Genomic DNA, 20251 nt, shown 5'->3' on the forward strand with positions numbered 1-20251 from the left:
ACGGTTTATGGACCGATATGGACCAATTCTTGCGTGTTTGTTAGAGACCACATACTAACACTACCTTCCAAATTAACACCGGATCGGATGAAATTTGCTTCTCTTAGAGGCCCCGAAAGCCAAATCGTGAGATCGGTTTATATGGGGGCTATATATAATTATAGACCGATGTGGACCAATTTTTGCATTGTTGTTAGAGACCATATACTAACACCATGTACCAAATTTCAGCCGGATCGGATGAAATTTGCTTCTGTTAGAAGGTCTGCAAGCAAAATTTGAGGATCGGTTTATATGGGGGCTATATATAATTATGGACCGATATGGACCAATTCTTGAGTGTTTGTTAGAGACCACATACTAACACTACGTTCCAAATTAACACCGGATCGGATGAAATTTGCTTCTCTTAGAGGATCCGCAAGCCAAGTCTGAGGATCGGTTTATATGGGGGCTATATATAATTATGGACCGATGTAGACCAATTTTTGCATGTTTATTAGAGACCATATACTAACACCATGTACCAAATTTCAGCCTAATCGGATGAAATTTGCTTCTCTTAGAAGGTCTGCAAGCCAAATTTGGGGGTCCGTTAATATGGGGGCTATACGTAAGAGTGGACCGATATGGCCAATTTGCAATACCAACCGACCTACATCAATAACAACTACTTGTGCCAAGTTTCAAGTCGATAGCTTGTTTCGTTCGGAAGTTAGCGTGATTTCAACAGACGGACATGCTCATATCGACTCAGAATTTCACCACGACCCAGAATATATATACTTTATGGGGTCTTAGAGCAATATTTCGATGTGTTACAAACGGAATGACAAAGTTAACATCTATGGTGGAGGGTATAAAAAAGTATGGATATCATTGACCAAATAGAAGAGCGTTTTACCAATAATATTTGAAAACACTATTGATAAAAAAACTTGGGATATTAACTACAAAATTTGCGAGAATTTTATCATTAACATTTGAATAGATTCTGATCAAATAAAAGGTGCGATATCAATACCCAAATTTATAAGAATTTCATTGCAGATATTTAAAAATATTTTCCCACAAAAAATATAATATTTGAAAATTTTTTTCTAATAAAAAATTGGGATATTAATAACGAAATGTTGGAAAATATTATTAAAAATACTTGCAAATATTTTCCGAGAATTTTATCATTAATGTTTGACACTATTTTCCAATAAAAAAACTTCAGGTATCAATATACGAAACCTTTATCAGCAATATTTGAAAATATTTTCGCATAAAAAGTTGGAATATCAACATCCAAATTTACACGAATTTTATAAATAATATTTGAAAATATTTTTCGATAAGAAAGTAGATATATCAAGGACTCGATATACAAGAAATTTATCATTAATAGTTGTCAATATTATCTGACAAATAGGAAATGATAAAATATTTGAAAATATTTCCAAGTAAAAAATTTACGTATTAATAAATAAGCAAATACACAAAAATTTTATCAACAGTACGTGAAAATATTGTAAAAGATTTACTATTTGAAAATATTTTCCGTAATGTTCAAATGAAAAAGTTGGGTTATTAACATCAAAATTGACAAGAATTTTATCATTAATACTTAAAAATATATTCTGGCAAAATAGATTTTATTTGAAATTTTTTCTAATAAAAAATTGTCCTTTTTAAATTATAATTTTGCGAAAAATTTGTTAACAATACATGAAAATATTTTTTGCAAATTTTTTCATAGTTACTTGAAAATATTTTCCTACAAATGTGATGTATCAGCGTCTAACTATACAAGAATCATATTCCAAACTTCCGATCATTACTTCTATCACTGAAAAAAATATTGTCGTGAGGCCAAAGATTTCATGTCCTTAAAATACGAATGCGAATTTTGCTTAGCGTAAAAGACGCATTTCTCTAATATAAAGTTTTTTCCCTTGCCCAAAAGTCAATAAACTTTTCAATGAAGTCGTGTTGTCCTTATAGTTAAGTGATTTGAAGTAATAGTGGGTCTCATAACATGAAAGAACATACTTTTGGGCTAAGGTCAACTTGTCTTTAATAATCAAGAAAAATTCTTTAAAATTAATGAAATTGTCTTTAAATTTGTTGTCGTTTTGCATGTTGACTACAAAGCAAAAAATCGTTCAAAAATAGGACATGTTTTTCAACATAGCATAATTTCTACTGGAAGTCGCGTCTGAATTTGGAAAATAAAGTAGTCTTTTAGAGGACTTTGATAGCATATGAAGAAAAAAAAGATGATAAAACGAAAAATTAAAGTTTGCTTCCTAGAAGCAAGTACACAAGTAAAAGAGAATTGTGTCTTAAAAGTATCCCTACTTGTATTCTCCGCTTCTTTGGCTCGGAATCAATACCAAAATTTTTAAAGTAAAGACAAAATCTTTGGAACCTGGCATGTTTTTTTTTTCAGTGTACATTTAAAACCCAACATTTTGTTATGACATGTATTTGAAATGTGGATTACAATCAGAATGACAATGTCTTCGACTTTTTCAATATTGTTTCGCTGTTTCTAAATTTGAAAAAGTGTTATTTCAATTTTTACAACTATAGGAAAGTTGACCTTGTGCAAAATTTTAAGCAAATCAGGCTAAAACTCTGGCTTATGGAGCCAAATAAATGCATATCTAAATTTCAAGCGACTTCTTCCAAAATCAATAGGGTTCTATTCTGATCCAAAACACATACTTGTGCTAAGTTTGAAGTCGATTGGGTCAAAACTGTGATCTAGACTCTAGCCAAAAACACCGTCACTTTCTGGGTGGTGCATACATATGCACCAACTTCCCAGCAAAAAAATTTGGAAGTTATTCCAAAGGCACAACTTTAAAAGCACTTCCAGAAGTGCTTGATGTTCTTTATTTTAACTACCAAGGAAGTTCTTTTAATTCAATTTTTATATAACTTGGGTTTTTTCATACTTTTAATGGATAATTTTAACTTTTTTTGTTTCAAATAGTTTAAAAACAGAGTAAGAATTCATAAAATGGTACAAAATATTTGAATTTTGACGAAGAAAATGCTAAATCCAATCTGAAAGAAGTATATGCGGCCGTAAGTTCGGCTGAACCTTATGTACACTCCACCATGGATTGCGTAGAAACTTCTTCTAAACACTGCCATCCACAATCGAATTATTTAAGTTGCGGTAACGCTTGCCGATGGCAAGGTATCTTAAAACCTCTTAACACCGCCTTCTAAATTGTATGTAAGTCCATACATGGTATATATTAAATCAAAAAAGATCGATTAAATACGTATATACTTCAGTTTGACAAAATTTTCTATAGAAATAAAGTGTTCACAAAATTTTCTCTAGAAATAAAATTTTGACAAAATTTTCTATAGAAATTAAGTTTTGACAAAATTTTTTAAAGAAATTAAATTTTAACAAAATTTTCTATAGAAATAAAATTTTAATAAAAATTTTCTATAGAAATGAAATTTTGACAAAATTTTCTATAGAAATAAAATTTTGGTAGATTATTTTTGGCTCGAGTGGCAACCATGATTATGAACCGATATGGACCAATTTTTGTATGATTGGCGGCCATGTACTAACACCACGTTCCAAATTTGAACTGGATCAGATGAATTTTGCTCCTCCAAGAGACTCCGGAGATCAAATCTGGGGATCGGTTTATATGGGGTCTATATATAATTATGAACCGATGTGGACCAATTTTTGCATGGTTGTTAGAGACTATATACTACCACGATGTACCGAATTTCAGCAAGATCGGATGAAATTTGCTTCTCTTTGAGGCTACGCAAGCCAAATTTGGGGATCGGTTTATATGGGGGCTATATATAATTATAGACCGATGTGGACCAATTTTTGCATGGTTGTTAGAGACTATATACTACCACGATGTACCAAATTTCAGCAAGATCGGATGAAATTTGCAAGCCAAATCTGGGGATCGGTTTATATGGAGGCTATATATAATTATAGACCGATGTGGACCAATTTTTGCATGGTTGTTAGAGACTATATACTACCACGATGTACCAAATTTCAGCCGGATCGAATGAAATTTGCTTCTCTTTGAGGCTCCGCAAGCCAAATTTGGGGATCGGTTTATATGGTGGCTATATATAATTATAGACCGATGTGGACCAATTTTTGCCTGGCTGTTAGAGACCATATACCAACACCATGTACCAAATTTTAGCCAGATCGGATGAAATATGCTTCTCTTTGAGGCTCTCCAAGCCAAATCGGGGAATCGGTTTATATGGGGGCTATATATAATTATAGACCGATGTGGACCAATTTTTGCATGGCTGTTAGAGACCATATACCAACACCATGTACCAAATTTTAACCAGATCGGATGAAATATGCTTCTCTTATAGGCTTAGCAAGCCAAATTTGGGGGTCCGTTTATATGGGCGCTATACGTAAAAGTGGACCGATATGGCCAATTTGCAATACCATTCGACCTACATCAATAACAACTACTTGTGCCAAGTTTCAAGTCGATAGCTTGTTTCGTTTGGAAGTTAGCGGACGGACGGACATGCTTAGATCGACTCAGAATTTCACCACGACCCAGAATATATATACTTTATGGGGTCTTAGAGCAATATTTCGATGTATTACAAACGGAATGACAAAGTTAATATACCCCCCATCCTATGGTGGAAGGTATAAAAATGGTGAATTTTTGAAAATATTTGAGGTCGTTTCCGAGAAACGTTAGAATCCATTAAAAATTATAAAAATTATTTATTTGACAAAATATCACAGAATTTTTTAATTTATATCCAAAACATTGAATACGGATCACACCTAAAGAAGTAATACAAATTCAGTGCAACGGCTGTTGAAATGGAGGATGAGGACAATTTTATTTTTCTTTGAACCATGTTCACTGAGCCAACATGGTTGTAGGTGAAAATGTTACATGGTCGCCGCAAAAATAGCTCCTATCATATTATTTTGTTCTTCGAATATGATTGCGTGTATATGTAGGTTAGGTATATGTAACATCGTCCGACTCTACCTCTTACTCATATTTTAATCTTCTTACTCACATTTTAATCCATTCCACTTCCCAGCAAAAAAAGCGTCGCCAAAAAAGCAATGAAAATGTTCTTTTTGGATCCGGAAGTGGTGCAAAATTGACGCGATGAATTTAACATGGGCTTGTCATAGGAAGGAAGTCCTCCATTTCAGCAGCCGTTGCACTGAATTTGCATCACTTCTTTAGGTGTGATCCGAATTCAATGTTTTGGATGTAAATTAAAAAATTCTGTGATATTTTGGCAAATAAATAATTTTTATAATTTTTTTTATCATTTTTATTGGATTTTAACGCTTGTCGGAACCGTTTGACCTCAAATATTTTCAAAAAATCACAATTTTTCAGATTGGATTTAGCATTTTTTTCGACAAAATTTAAATGATTTGTACCATTTTATGAATTTTTACTCTGTTTTTAACCTATTTGAAACAAAAAAAGTTAAAATTACCCATTAAAAATATGAACAAACCAAGTTATAAAAAATTGAATTAAAAGAACTTCCTGGGTAGTCAAAATAAAGAACATCATTGGAAGTGCATCTTCTGGAAGTGCTTTTAAAGTTGTGCCTTTGGAAGAACTTCCAAATTTTTTTGCTGGGTTGTTCTTTATTAAAGCCCTCACTCACCGATTTAGAAATCCTACAATTTAAATGTCATCTAATTTCTATTTATACAAATTCCCGGAAAATGAAAACTTAATTGCACCATTAATAGCATCCATATGCTAGCTAGCAGAATTAATAAAAGAAATTTGCAATCGATTTGGTTTGACAAATTTTTTTTTTTCTTTTATGGAATTTTATTTTAATTAATTAACGAATAATTTTCATGACGACGACATGAAAGATAAATGGGATTTAATTAAAAATCCCATTCGCCGATTGAAGCAAACAACGCTTGTGTGTTATTATTAGACGACAAAAGAGAGTATGTCGATATGAAGCTATGTTCCTTAATATCAATTAATTATAGATATCTAATATGTAAGGAGCTAAGGATAATGGCAAAGGAGAAGCAACAACATGAACTAATACTAGCGTACATGTGAACATAAAGCCGCTAGTTTCAATAGAAACCACCGAAATGGGGATAATGAATGCATTAAGAATTCAGTCATTAATGAAGAATGTGTGAAAGTTAGTGATTAGTTATGAGTTAAGGCAAATTAAAATGAAGCAATAAACGTTGCGATTTTAAAGGAGAATCCTACATCTTTACCCAGTTAGATATATATAAGAATACTCATATCCAGCAATGTTGCTTGGATCAAGGACGAAAGTTTTCCCAAACATCAATGCCAAATTCGCTATAAAATCCTTTCTGCGTTAATTTTCATATTGATAGTTTTCTGCGAATTGCATATTCATATAACATATAATAGAATTATTAAAGCCAATTTATAGTTTAAATAGGATATATGATTTATTAATATTAACTTGCTGGCAATAGAAGTAAATTTGATGTGTATTAACCTTCATGCCTTATTTAAATTTTGATTATTTATGTTTTGTAATTGATTTCGATATTCTCCAATTAAATGATAAATTGCCTAGGCTTGTAAAGCCCAAAGGTAAATATCTAGTCAACTTGAAGATGTTCAAGTTGTTGTAGCGTTTATTTGCAATTTGTAGATGTAAGAATGTGTTATCAATTAATTAAAAGTAAATTACAGTTCACATTATTTAATTGCATTTTATTATGTTTATGTTTGATGTTGAAATTTTTAATGATAGTAACATAATCATTGTTGTTGTATTGCATAGAGATTTGAAAACAACAACATGTGTACTTGTTATCAAGTAATTATTGTGTTGTAGTTTAGCAAAACTCATATAAAGTTAATTATTGAACTGTTATAAAACTAAATAAGGCTGCTGTTGAGTTTGGGTGGACCTAAGCTCATACACTTAACAAAAATTTTTCCTTGGATCCAAAAAATTCGTTTTGTTTTCAAATTTTGAGCGACGAGCGGCACGTGTTAACGACGTTTAATCGGGCTCAAATTTTGGCTATCCCAATATCTGGAAAGGGGTTTCGTTTTGTGGGATTAAGGCGAACAAGATTCCGAAATTTTTTTGCCCCATATAAGTTGCGGTCACTCTAGTACTCACAAATGCCACTTTAGAATCCAAATTATAACGGATACTTCAAAGTAAACAAGTAAGGAAAGTCTAAAGTCGGGCGGGGCCGACTATATTATACTCTGCACCACTTTGTAAATAGATCTAAATTTTCGATACCATATCACATCCGTAAAATATGTTGGGGGCTATATATAAATGTTTGTCCCAAAAGTCGTAAAAGTCTATTTATGATTTATCGCTCGATATATATATGTATTAGAAGTTTAGGAAAATTAGAGTCATTTTTACAACTTTTCGACTAAGCAGTGACGATTTTACAAGGAAAATGTTGGTATTTTGACCATTTTTGTCGAAATCAGAAAAACATATATATGGGAGCTATATCTAAATCTGAACCGATTTCAACCAAATTTGGCACGCATAGCTACAATGCTAATTCTACTCCCTGTGCAAAATTTCAACTAATCGGAGCAAAAAATTGGCCTCTGTGGTCGTATGAGTGTAAATCGGGCGAAAGATATATATGGAAGCTATATCTAAATCTGAACCGATTTCAACCAAATTTGGCACGCATAGCTACAATGCTAATTCTACTCCCTGTGCAAAATTTCAACTAAATCGGAGCAACAAATTGGCTTCTGTGGTCATATGAGTGTAAATCGGGCGAAAGATATATATGGGAGCTATATCTAAATCTGAACCGATTTCAGCCAAATTTGGCACGCATAGCTATAATGCCAATTCTACTTCCTGTGCAAAATTTCAATTAAATCGGAGCAACAAATTGGCTTCTGTGGTCATATGAGTGTAAATCGGGCGAAAGATATATATGGGAGCTATATCTAAATCTGAACCGATTTCAACCAAATTTGGCACGCATAGCTACAATGCCAATTCTACTCCCTGTGCAAAATTCCAATTAAATCGGAGTAAAAGATTGACCACTGTGGTCATATGAGTGTAAATCGGGCGAACGATATATATGGGAGATATATCTAAATCTGAACCGATTTCAAAAAGATTTGGCGCACTTGACAACACTACTAATTGTACTCCTAGTGCAAAATTTCAACCAACTTGGGATAAAACTCTGGCTTCTGGGACCGTATTAGTCCATATCGGGCGAAAGATATATATGGGAGCTATAGCTAAATCTGAACCGATTTCAATAAAATTTTGCACACTTGACTATAGTACTAATTGTTTTTCTTGTGCAAAGTTTTAAGCAAATTAGGGTAAAACTCTGGCTTCTGGGGCCATATAAATCCATATCGGGCGAAATATATATGGGAGCTATATCTAAGTCTGAACCGATTTCTTCGAAAATCAATAGCGTTCTATTCTGAGCCAAAACACATACTTGTGCCAAATTTGAAGTCGATTGAACTAAAACTGCGACCTAGACTTTGATTACAAAAATGTGTTCACGGACAGACGGACATGGCTATATCGACTCAGGAGCCCACCCTGAGCATTTTTGCCAAAGACATCATGTGTCTATTTCGTCTCCTTCTGGGTGTTGCAAACATATGCACTAACTTATAATATCCTGTTCCACAGTGTGGCGCAGGGTATAAAAAATGCTTTCTTAATTCCAAAAAAAAAACTTTAAACAAAAGAAGCTAAATCCTCAAAATAAGACTTAGCCTATATTTGAAGCGTTTTTATCTTAAATCTAAAAAAAAAAAAAATTTCTTTACTTTAACCCTTTCACTACCGAAATACACTTAATGTTAAAAACTTTAATTTTTCTTCTGTTCTAATTTTTTTTCTACTAGTACTAACAGCATGTAGAACAAAAATTGTCATTTTACCTCAGTTACTTTATGAGCTGTAACAGTCTGGCTGATAAGTCCCCGGTCTGACACACAGATGGCGTCGCTAGTATTCAATGCATATTATTTTTATATAGTACCAACCTTCAAATGATTCGTGTCAAAATTTGACGTCTGTAAGTCATTTAGTTTGTGAGAAAGAGCGTCTTTGTGAAGCAACTTTTGTTATTGTGAAAAAAAAAATGGAAAAAAAGGAATTTCGTGTTTTGATAAAATACTGTTTTCTGAAGGGAAAAAATACGGCGGAAGCAAAAACTTGGCTTGATAATGAGTTTCCGGACTCTGCCCCAGGGAAATCAACAATAATTGATTGGTATGCAACATTCAAGCGGGGTGAAATGAACACGGAGGACGGTGAACGCAGTGGACGGCCGAAAGAGGTGGTTACCGACGAAAACATCAAAAAAATCCACAAAATGATTTTGAATGACCGTAAAATGAAGTTGATCGACATAGCAGAGGCCTTAAAGATATCAAAGGAACGTGTTGATCATATCATTCATCAATATTTGGATATGCCGAAGCTCTGTGCAAAATGGGTGCCGCGCGAGCTCACATTTGACCAAAAACAACAATGTGTTGATGATTCTGAGCGGTGTTTGCAGCTGTTAACTCGTAATACACCCGAGTTTTTCCGTCGATATGTGACAATGGATGAAACATGGCTCCATCACTACACTCTTGAGTCCAATCGACAGTCGGCTGAGTGGACAGCGACCGGTGAACCGTCTCCGAAGCGTGGAAAGACTCAAAAGTCCGCTAGCAAAGTAATGGCCTCTGTTTTTTGGAATGCGCATGGAATAATTTTTATCGATTATGTTGTAAAAGGAAAACCCATCAACAGTGAATATTATATGGTGTTATTGGAGCGTTTGAAGGTCGAAATCGCGGCAAAACGGCCCCATATGAAGAAGAAAAAAGTGTTGATCCACCAAGACAACGCACTGTGCCACAATTCATTGAGAACGATGGCAAAAATTCATGAATTGGGCTTCGAATTGCTTCCCCACCCACCGTATTCTCCAGATCTAGCCCCCAGCGACTTTTTCTTGTTCTCAGACCTCAAAAGGATGCTCGCAGGGAAAAAATTTGGGTGCAATGAAGAGGTGATCGCCGAAACTGAGGCCTATTTTGAGGCAAAACCGAAGGAGTACTACCAAAGTGGTATCAAAAAATTGGAAGGTCGTTAAAATCGTTGTATCGCTCTTGATAGGGAACTATGTTGAATAATAAAAACGAATTTTGACAAAAAAATTTGTTTTTCTTTGTTAGACCGGGGACTTATCAGCCAACTTGAGAATTTTTAGAGAATTTTTAACTTAGAATCATAAAAAATACATTATTACGTCCAGGGTCATGCCGAACAAAATTGTTCTTCGAACTCAAAATGCCTGCCAAAAATTCAGAACGTCAGGCTCTACTGCTATATTGCCATAAAATTGTACCTTTATCAAGAGTATATATACACAGAAAAAAATTTTTTTCTGATTCAATCACGAAATTAATTGATCCAATTAATTTTTTAATTGAAATGTCTTCAATCACGAAAATGATGGTACCAATTACAGTTTTAATTGGTCATGGAAAAAATTCTTGATTAAAATATTAATTAATTTCATTAGCAAATTTCAATTAATTTTTTAATTGATACAAGTAAAAATTTAATTGCTGTTTATTGCAAAACTCAATATTTTTTTAATTAAAAAATGTAACTATTTTCAATTATTTTCTGAATTGGCTTAGAGTTTTTATTTGGATTATTTTATTTGGAAGAAATTAACTGACTTAGTCTTCCGAATTTGATTAAAAAGTAAATTGTGTCAATTAATTTTTTAATTAAAAATTTTTAAATTTTCAATCATCGACTTAATTAACTTAATATTTCTGGGGGGTATGGGGGTATATTAACTTTGTCATTCCGTTTGTAACATACGAAATATTGCTCTAAGACCCCATAAAGTATATATATTCTGGGTCGTGGTGAAATTCTGAGTCGACCTGAGCGTGTCCGTCCGTCCGTCCGCCTGTTGAAATCACGCTAACTTCCGAACGAAACAAGCTATCGACTTGAAACTTGGCAGAAGTAGTTGTTATTGATGTAGGTCAGATGGTATGGCAAATGGGCCATATCGGTCCACTTTTACGTATAGCCCCCATATAAATGGACCCCCAAATTTGGCTTGCGAAGGCTCTAAGAGAAATAAATTTCATCCGATCCGGCTGAAATATGGTATATAGTGTTAGTATTTGGTCCCTAACAACCATGCAAAAATTGGTCCACATCGGTCCATAATTACATATAGCCCCCATATAAACCGATCCCCCGATTTGGCTTGTGGAGCCTCTAAGAGAAGCATATTTCATCTGATCCGGCTGAAATTTGGTACATGGTGTTAGTACATGGTCTCTAACAACCATGCAAAAATTGGTCCACAGCGGTCCATAATTATGTATAGCCCCCATATAAACCGGTCCCCCGATTTGGCTTGAGCAGCCTCTAAGAGAAGCAAATTTCATCCGATCCGGCTGAAATTTGGTACATGCTGTTAGTATATAGTCTCTAATGACCATGCAAAAATTGGTCTAAATCGGTCCATAATTATAAAGGGTGATTTGTTAAGAGCTTGATAACTTTTTTTAAAAAAAAAAACGCATAAAATTTGCAAAATCTCATCGGTTCTTTATTTGAAACGTTAGATTGGTCCATGACATTTACTTTTTGAAGATAATTTCATTTAAATGTTGACCGCGGCTGCGTCTTAGGTGGTCCATTCGGAAAGTCCAATTTTGGGCAACTTTTTCGAGCATTTCGGCCGGAATAGCCCGAATTTCTTCGGAAATGTTGTCTTCCAAAGCTGGAATAGTTGCTGGCTTATTTCTGTAGACTTTAGACTTGACGTAGCCCCACAAAAAATAGTCTAAAGGCGTCAAATCGCATGATCTTGGTGGCCAACTTACCGGTCCATTTCTTGAGATGAATTGTTCTCCGAAGTTTTCCCTCAAAATGGCCATAGAATCGCGAGCTGTGTGGCATGTAGCGCCATCTTGTTGAAACCACATGTCAACCAAGTTCAGTTCTTCCATTTTTGGCAACAAAAAGTTTGTTAGCATCGAACGATAGCGATCGCCATTCACCGTAACGTTGCGTCCAACAGCATCTTTGAAAAAATACGGTCCAATGATTCCACCAGCGTACAAACCACACCAAACAGTGCATTTTTCGGGATGCATGGGCAGTTCTTGAACGGCTTCTGGTTGCTCTTCACTCCAAATGCGGCAATTTTGCTTATTTACGTAGCCATTCAACCAGAAATGAGCCTCATCGCTGAACAAAATTTGTCGATAAAAAAGCGGATTTTCTGCCAACTTTTCTAGGGCCCATTCACTGAAAATTCGACGTTGTGGCAGATCGTAAGTCTATTCATGATGAAATGTCAAAGCATACTGAGCATCTTTCTCTTTGACACCATGTCTGAAATCCCACGTGATCTGTCAAATACTAATGCATGAAAATCCTAACCTCAAAAGAATCACCCTTTATATAGCCCCCATATAAACCGGTCCCCCTTGCGCAGCCTCTAAGAGAAGCAAATTTCATCCGATCCGGCTGATGCTGTTAGTATATGGTATCTAATGACCATGCAAAAATTGGTCTAAATCGGTCCATAATTATATAGCCCCCATATAAACCGATCACCAGATTTGACCTCCGGAGCCTCTTGGAAGACAAAAATTCATCCGATTCGGTTCAAATTTGGTACGTGAGGTTAGTATATGGTATCAAACAACCATGCAGGAATTGGTTAATATCAGTCCATAATTATATATAGCCCCCATATAAACCGATCCCCAGATTTGACCTCCGGTGCCTTTTGGAGAAGCAAAATTCATCCGATCTGATTGAAATTTGGTACGTGGTGGTAGTATATGATATTTAACAACCATGCAGGAATTGGTTCATATCAGTCCATTCTCATATATGGCCCCCTTATAAACCGATCCCGAGATTTGGTTTTGGAGCCTCTTGGAGGAGCAAATTTCATTCGAGTCAGTTGAAATTTGGTACATTGTGCTTGTATATAGCCGTTAACAACCATGCACACAAAAAAATTTTTTTCTGATTCAATCACGAAATTAATTGATCCAATTAATTTTTAATTGAAATGTCTTCAATCACAGAAATGATAGTATCAATTAAAAAATTAATTGAAGGTCAATTAAAAAGTTAATTGATCCCATTAAAAAATTAATTGATACTATTAGTTTTGTGATTGATTTTTGTTTCAATTAAAAAATTTGTTGAATCAATTAAATGTTTAATTGAATATTTTTTAAAACTCAATTAAAATTTTAATTGGAAAAACTTTCGTGAAATTTTTTTTGTGTGTGTCTAACTAGGTCCATATCGGTCTATAGTTATTTATAGCTCTCAGATAAATCGATCCCCAATCACACAAAAATTGGTCCATATCAAGTTCATAATTGTATATAGCCCCCATATTAACGACCCCCATATTTCAATTCTGGCTCTCTACGTGCCGTGCAAAAGTCCATATTGATTCGTAATTTTTTATAGTGTTACCTATACATAACTTTTTTGTCTAATATATACCACTTATGGACTAACTCACAATTTAGAAAACGATGTTAAGAAGTTTTAAGATACCACAACCCAAGTAATTCGATTGTGGATAACATTCTTTCGTAGAAGTTTCTTCGCAATCCATGGTGGAGGGTACATAAGATTCGGCCTGGCCGAACTTACGGCCGTATGTACTTGTTCAACTTCAATTAACTTTTTAATTGGAAATATTTTGGTGATATTTTTTTCTGTGTAGGCTTAAAAATTAATAGTTTAATAATTCAGCCCACATTCTAGTAAAACCTACTCTTTATATCACCGTGAAATCTCACCCATATAAATACACTTTGAATAGCCTGAATTCCAGTATTCCAGTATTTCGTTTTTCGTTGTTCGATTGAAAACACTAATGGAATCTAATTTTTCGAAATATTTATTTTGTTACAAAGATATGAAGTGTTTTTTCAAATTTTGTTTCGCCGGAGTCGGAGTCGAGCAAAGTTTATACGACTCCGGCTCCGACTCCAGCAAAATTTTCAGACTCCGACTCCGGCTCCGACTCCACAGCCCTGATTACGTCGGATTTTCTTGCACGCCTAGATGAGATGCTTAATATTCATCCAAAACTGAAACTAAAGTTTTTCTTATAAATTTAGAATGTTTCGTAGTAGTAATCTAGAAATGTGGAATTGATTTTCATTTGAACCGATTCATGGTCAAAGAATCAAATCTAAGGATCTTGTAAGGAATTCTGAGATTTATTACGTTTTACATGAAGTTGAACCATCTCTGATATTTGTATACATTTATCTAAATATCGAAATGTCCTTCTTAATTAAAAAATATTTACATTTGCGACAGGGAATTAAAATGAATTTTCAAATGGAGTGAATGATTTTAATTTCTAATATTTTCATATACTTTTAAATACAAGAATTATAGAAATATCGAAACATATAATAAAAATGAACGAACAAACAAACAATTACAACGATATTTTACATACTATATAGAAAACACACTTACACACACACACACACAAACAAATACACATATAGAGAAAGAAAAACAAAAACATTTAATATAAGACAAAGGTTCACTTCCAACCAAATGGTCAGTAGTAAATACCGAAAAACTGTTACCAAAAAGGAATAGAAATGAATATCAGCTTTTCAAACTCAATACAAAAACACACAGACACCACACACCTAACATATGCCATACATACCTAAGGAGGGATGAAGATTTGTGGTCAATGCCGAGGAATTGTTGCTATTGATGTTATTGGAATTGTATACATTGGCAGCATTTAGGCTAGTATTACTGTGATTACTGTTGGTCGATGAGGCCGAACCGCCACTGATGCTACCCGCACTACTGGTACTACCATTGGCTAAATGATGATGTTGCTGCTGCTGCTGTTGGTCGTTTAATAGACCGCCAACGCCGCAAACGGCTCGTTGGCTGCCGCCATTCAACTGTTGAGTCATATGTGGTGTGGTTTCACTACCACTACCACCACCTGGGCCACTACAACTGTTGCTATTGTTGCTACCTTTCGATGAAGGAGGATATGGAAAAGAGAGTCTATGTTGCTGTTGCTGCTGTTGCTGCTGTTGTTGTTGCTGGTTATCAATGGTCATTGGTGATGTGAGGGTATGATTGCTACCATTGGAGCTTAAGGGCGATGTAATACTATCACCACTTGGTGTTAAATCATTGTGTTGTTGCTGTTGTTGCTGCTGCTGTTGTTGTTGTTGCAGTCTTTGTTGTTGCTGCTGCTGTTGATTTTTATGTTTATTATAGAAAAGTGCTGATGCCGCTGCTGTTGCTGACGAAGGTGATTGTATGCTACTATTAGAGCTAGCAACAAATTTATTTGTTGTAGTCGTTGCCGTCCCAATTGATGGAGTAGGTAATGCGTTTGTGGGTGATGATACAGCTGTTGCTGCTGCTGCATTTACTCCTGTACCCGGCGTTGCTGAGATTGTATTATTGTCCAGGGACAATATCGTTTTCAAAGGTTTATTGTTATTGACAGTTTTATCGTTAAGTGCACTGGAATCTAATGATTTGATATTTTTCTGAAAGAATAGAAAAAAGAAAGTGGGAAAACAGAAAGTCAAGATGAAATGTCAGACGAGAAGAAATAATTGAGCATTGTAATGGTAGTAAACATTTAAACACTATTTGTGCAGATAATAGGGAAAAATATAACAAAATCTACCCAAGTAATGTGATGAAATTGAAGTAATTTTGTTAGTTTGAATTCGAAATTTTCGAATTCAAAACAAATATTAAATTTTTTCTCAATTAATATTAGTCTACAGACATTTTAGACTCGGTCTGATTGAATTAAAGGAAACGTTTATTTATAGTGTGCTGAGTAAAGATTTCTCGAAAGAAATTTTGGTCTAATGTAACCCAGCTATATGAAATTCTCCATAAGAAATCTCTAAGATGTACGTTATCCTACTAACCCCCATTTTCATGAATCTCCGTTAGTGCAGGTTTAGCTAACCAACTTTTAAACCTTTCCAACGATATGTTTGTCATCTTGCCAATATACTCATAAGCCAGTTAGAAACTTAACTACCGAAAATTGTTCAGTTAAAGATAACCCGGAAAGAAGATATCTGCAGTATACTTCTTGTTAACTGACAGTTAAATCCTAACGGAGCTATATGCAAATGGCCGTAAGAGACCTAACCCTAGGCCTAAGATGTCCATATTTTCCAAATTTTCTGTTTTGGCATTTGTAACACATTTATCTCATTTGCCTCATATTGATCCAAATTGAGAAGTGCAGAATATGATGTGTATGAGTCCATGTTTTGGTATAACTCCCATATAGACCGAACTTCCGATTTGACTTCTTGAGCTTCGGAACATAACAGGTTTTATTCAATTGGCTTTTTATTCGCAATATACAGATATTTAGGTCTGTAATCAAGAGTGTGTATATGGGTCCATGTTTTGGTATAGCTCTCATATGGACTCATCTAGTCTCGTCTCTAAAAACTTACTTTTATTTCTCATTCCCTTTTCACTCTTTGCCATATCACACGGGAAATATTTTCTATTGATAAAATAGCTGGTATATCTGTGGTCACAACCCTTAACAGCCTAACTCGAGTTAGGAAACAATTGAGTTATTAGCACCATCTTATTCAGCGTATCTAAATTTATTTGCTCTAAATTTTTCATGTTTGTATCTCTTCTAGGAATCTGTAGCAAAGTTTTCCAAAAAACACCTTCTCCTGATTTTCAGTGAAGATTTAAAACTTTAAACTCCTGTACTGAAAATATTGAAAAACAGACTTTGGCTATTATGGGTTGTAACCACGGATATATCGGGTGTGAAATTTTCTTTTTTATACCCTCCACCATAGGATGGGGGGTGTATTAACATTGTCATTCCGTTTGTAACACATCGAAATATTGCTCTAAGACCCCATAAAGTATATATATTCTGGGTCGTGGTGAAATTCTGAGTCGATCTGAGCATGTCCGTCCGTCTGTTGAAATCACGCTAACTTCCGAACGAAACAAGCTATCGACTTGAAACTTGGCACAAGTAGTTGTTATTGATGTAGGTTAGATGGTATTGCAAATGGGCCATATCGGTCCACTTTTACGTATAGCCCCAATATAAACGGACCCCCAAATTTGGCTTTCGGGGCCTCTAAGAGAAGCAAATTTCATCCGATCTGGCTGAAATTTGGTACTTGGTGTTAGTATATGGTCTTTAACAACCATGCAAAAATTGGTTCACATCGGTCGATAATTATATATAGCCCCCATATAAACCGATCCCCCGATTTTGCTTGCGTAGCCTTTAAGAGAAGCAAATTGCATCCAATACGGCTGAAATTTAGTACATGATGTTAGTATATGGTCTCTAACAACCATGCAAAAATTGGTCCATATCGGTCCATAATTATATATAGCCCCCATATAAACCGATACCCACATTTGAGTTCCGGAGCCTTTTGGAGGAGCAAAATTCATCCGATCCGGATGAAATTTGGTATAGTTAAAGGGTGATACGGTCAAAATTTGGTCAATATAAACTTGACGTATTTCTTTCAATTTTGCATTTAAAAAACCTGAACACCCCTCATTTTGAAGGTGTGTGTGTGTAGAATGTTGCTCCTATTTTGATTTTGGAATTCACTCTTCAGTTGTCAAAATGCCGTCCAAGCAAGAAGAGCAGCGTATCAAAATTTTGCTCGCGCATCGCGAAAATCCGAGCTACTCGCACGCAAATCTGGCAAAATCGCTAAAAGTTGCCAAATCAACCGTTACAAATGTAATTAAAGTATTTGGGGAACGTTTGTCGACAGCCAGGAAGTCTGGATCGGAGGGAAATCGAAAACCGGAAGCCGCTGAGACGACAAAGAGAGTTGCCGGTAGTTTCAAGCGAAACCCTAACCTCTCTCTCCGAGATGCCGCAAATAAGCTGGGTGTATCGTCTACAACCGTGCATCGAGCCAAAAAACGAGCCGGACTATCGACTTACAAGAAGGTAGTGGCTCCAAATTGCGATGATAAACAAAATACGACGGCCAAAGCGCGATCCCGGAGGTTGTACACGACGATGCTGACGAAGTTTGACTGCGTGGTAATGAACGACGAAACCTACGTCAAAGCCGACTACAAGTAGCTTCTGGGACAGGAGTTTTATACAGCAAAAGGAAGTGGAAAGGTAGCAGATATTTTCAAGCACATAAAACTGTCAAAGTTCGCAAAGAAATATCTGGTTTGGCAAGCCATCTGTACCTGTGGCTTGAAAAGCAGCATTTTCATAGCTTCCGGGACTGTCAACCAAGAAATTTACGTGAAAGAGTGTTTGAATAAACGTCTGCTGCCTTTCCTGAAGAAACACGGTTGTTCCGTACTGTTTTGGCCGGATTTGGCATCTTGCCATTACGGTAAAAAGGCCATGGAGTGGTACGCCGCCAACAACGTGCAGGTGGTTCCCAAGGACAAGAACCCTCCCAACACGCCAGAGCTGCGCCCAATTGAGAAATACTGGGCTTTTGTCAAGCGGAACCTAAAGAAGAAAAAAAAACTGCTAAGGACGAGCAGCAGTTCAAGGCAAACTGGCTTTCTGCGGCGAAGAAGGTGGACAAGGTGGCTGTACAAAATCTGATGGCAGGTGTCAAGCGTGAGGCTCGGCAATTCGGATTTGGAAAAGCGAAAGCCTAACTGAATATTTTTCCTGAATTTTATACTAATTGAACTTGAAAAAGAAATTTAATTTGATTTTTTAAATAAACGATTTCACCGATTTACACGCGTTTTCCCTTGACCAAATTTTGACCGTATCACCCTTTATATATAGCCATCTCTACACAGATATCACCATAATATTACCAAAATATTTCCAATTAAAAAGTTAATTGAAGTTGAAAATTTTTTCAATTAATAAATTAATTGATACAATTAACTTTTTAATCATGATAGAAAATTAAGTTAATTAATTCAATGATTGAACATTTTAAAATTTTTAATTAAAAAATTAATTGATACAATTAACTTTTTAATCAAATTCGGAAGACTAATTCAGTTCAAAAAAATGCTGATTTTTTTTTAATTTTTAATGAAAAATGTATTTCAACCAATCATTTGTTAATCCAAATAAAAACTCTAAGCCAATCTAACTAAGTAATTAAAAATGGTTACCTTTTTTAATTAATAAATTAATTGCGTTTTACAATCAACATCAATTAAATTTTTAATTGAATCAATTAAAAAATTAATTGAATTTTGAATTTGAAGACATTTCAATTAAAAAATTAATTGGATCAATTAATTTGGTGATTGAATCAGAAAAAAATTTTTTTTGTGTGTAGGATGGGGGTATACTATTAACTTTGTAATTCCGTTTGCAACACATCGAAATATTGCTCTAAAACCCCATAAAGTATATATATTCTGGGTCGTGGTGAAATTCTGAGTCGATCTAAGCATATCCATCCGTCCGTCTGTTGAAAGCTCGCTAACTTCCGAACGAAACAAGCTATCGACTTGAAACTTGGCATAAGTAGTTGTTATTGAGCCATATCGGACCACTATATAAACCGACGCTCAGATTTGGCTTGCGAAGCCTCTTGTAGGAGCAAAATTCATCCGAACCGGTTAAAATTTCGTACATGATGTAAGTATATGGTCTCTAACAACCATGCAAAAATTGGTCCACATCGGTGCATAATTATATATAACCCCCACACCCAGAGAAGGAATATGATCACCTCAAACATGTTTTAAAAGCAAAATGTTATTTTTGGGTGGTGACCATGTATATAAAACGATCCCCATATTTGGCTTGCGGAGCCTCTAAGAGAAGCAAATTTCATCCGATCCATCTGAAATTTGGTACATGGTGTTAGTATAGGGTCGCTAACAACAATGCAGGAATTGGTCCATATCGGTCCATAATTAGATATAGCCCCCATAGAAACCGATCCCCAAATTTTACCTCCGGAGCCCTTGGAGAAGTAAAATTCATCCGATCCGGTTGAAATTTGGTACGTGGTGAGATTTGGTACAGTGCGTTAGTATATGGCCACTAACAACCATGCCAAAATTGGTCCATATCGGCCTATAGTTATATATAGCCGATCCCCAAAAATAATCTACCAAAATTTCTAAAGAAAATTTTGTTATTTCTATAGAAAGTTTTGTCAAA

General features: G+C 35.0%; 1 protein-coding gene across 1 annotated transcript in view; it reads right to left on the reverse strand.

Annotated features, from left to right (window-relative positions):
- Liprin-gamma (liprin protein kazrin) overlaps positions 1-20251 on the reverse strand; it is a 94023-nt gene that overhangs the window by 70669 nt on the left and 3103 nt on the right. The window contains 3 exon segments of the mRNA XM_075313092.1: positions 14821-15276; positions 15278-15348; positions 15351-15641. Of these exon segments, the coding sequence (XP_075169207.1) occupies positions 14821-15276; positions 15278-15348; positions 15351-15641 (818 nt within the window).

This window comes from Haematobia irritans, chromosome 5, assembly GCF_050003625.1.
Source record: "Haematobia irritans isolate KBUSLIRL chromosome 5, ASM5000362v1, whole genome shotgun sequence".
In the NCBI taxonomy this organism is placed as follows: Eukaryota; Metazoa; Arthropoda; class Insecta; order Diptera; family Muscidae; genus Haematobia; species Haematobia irritans.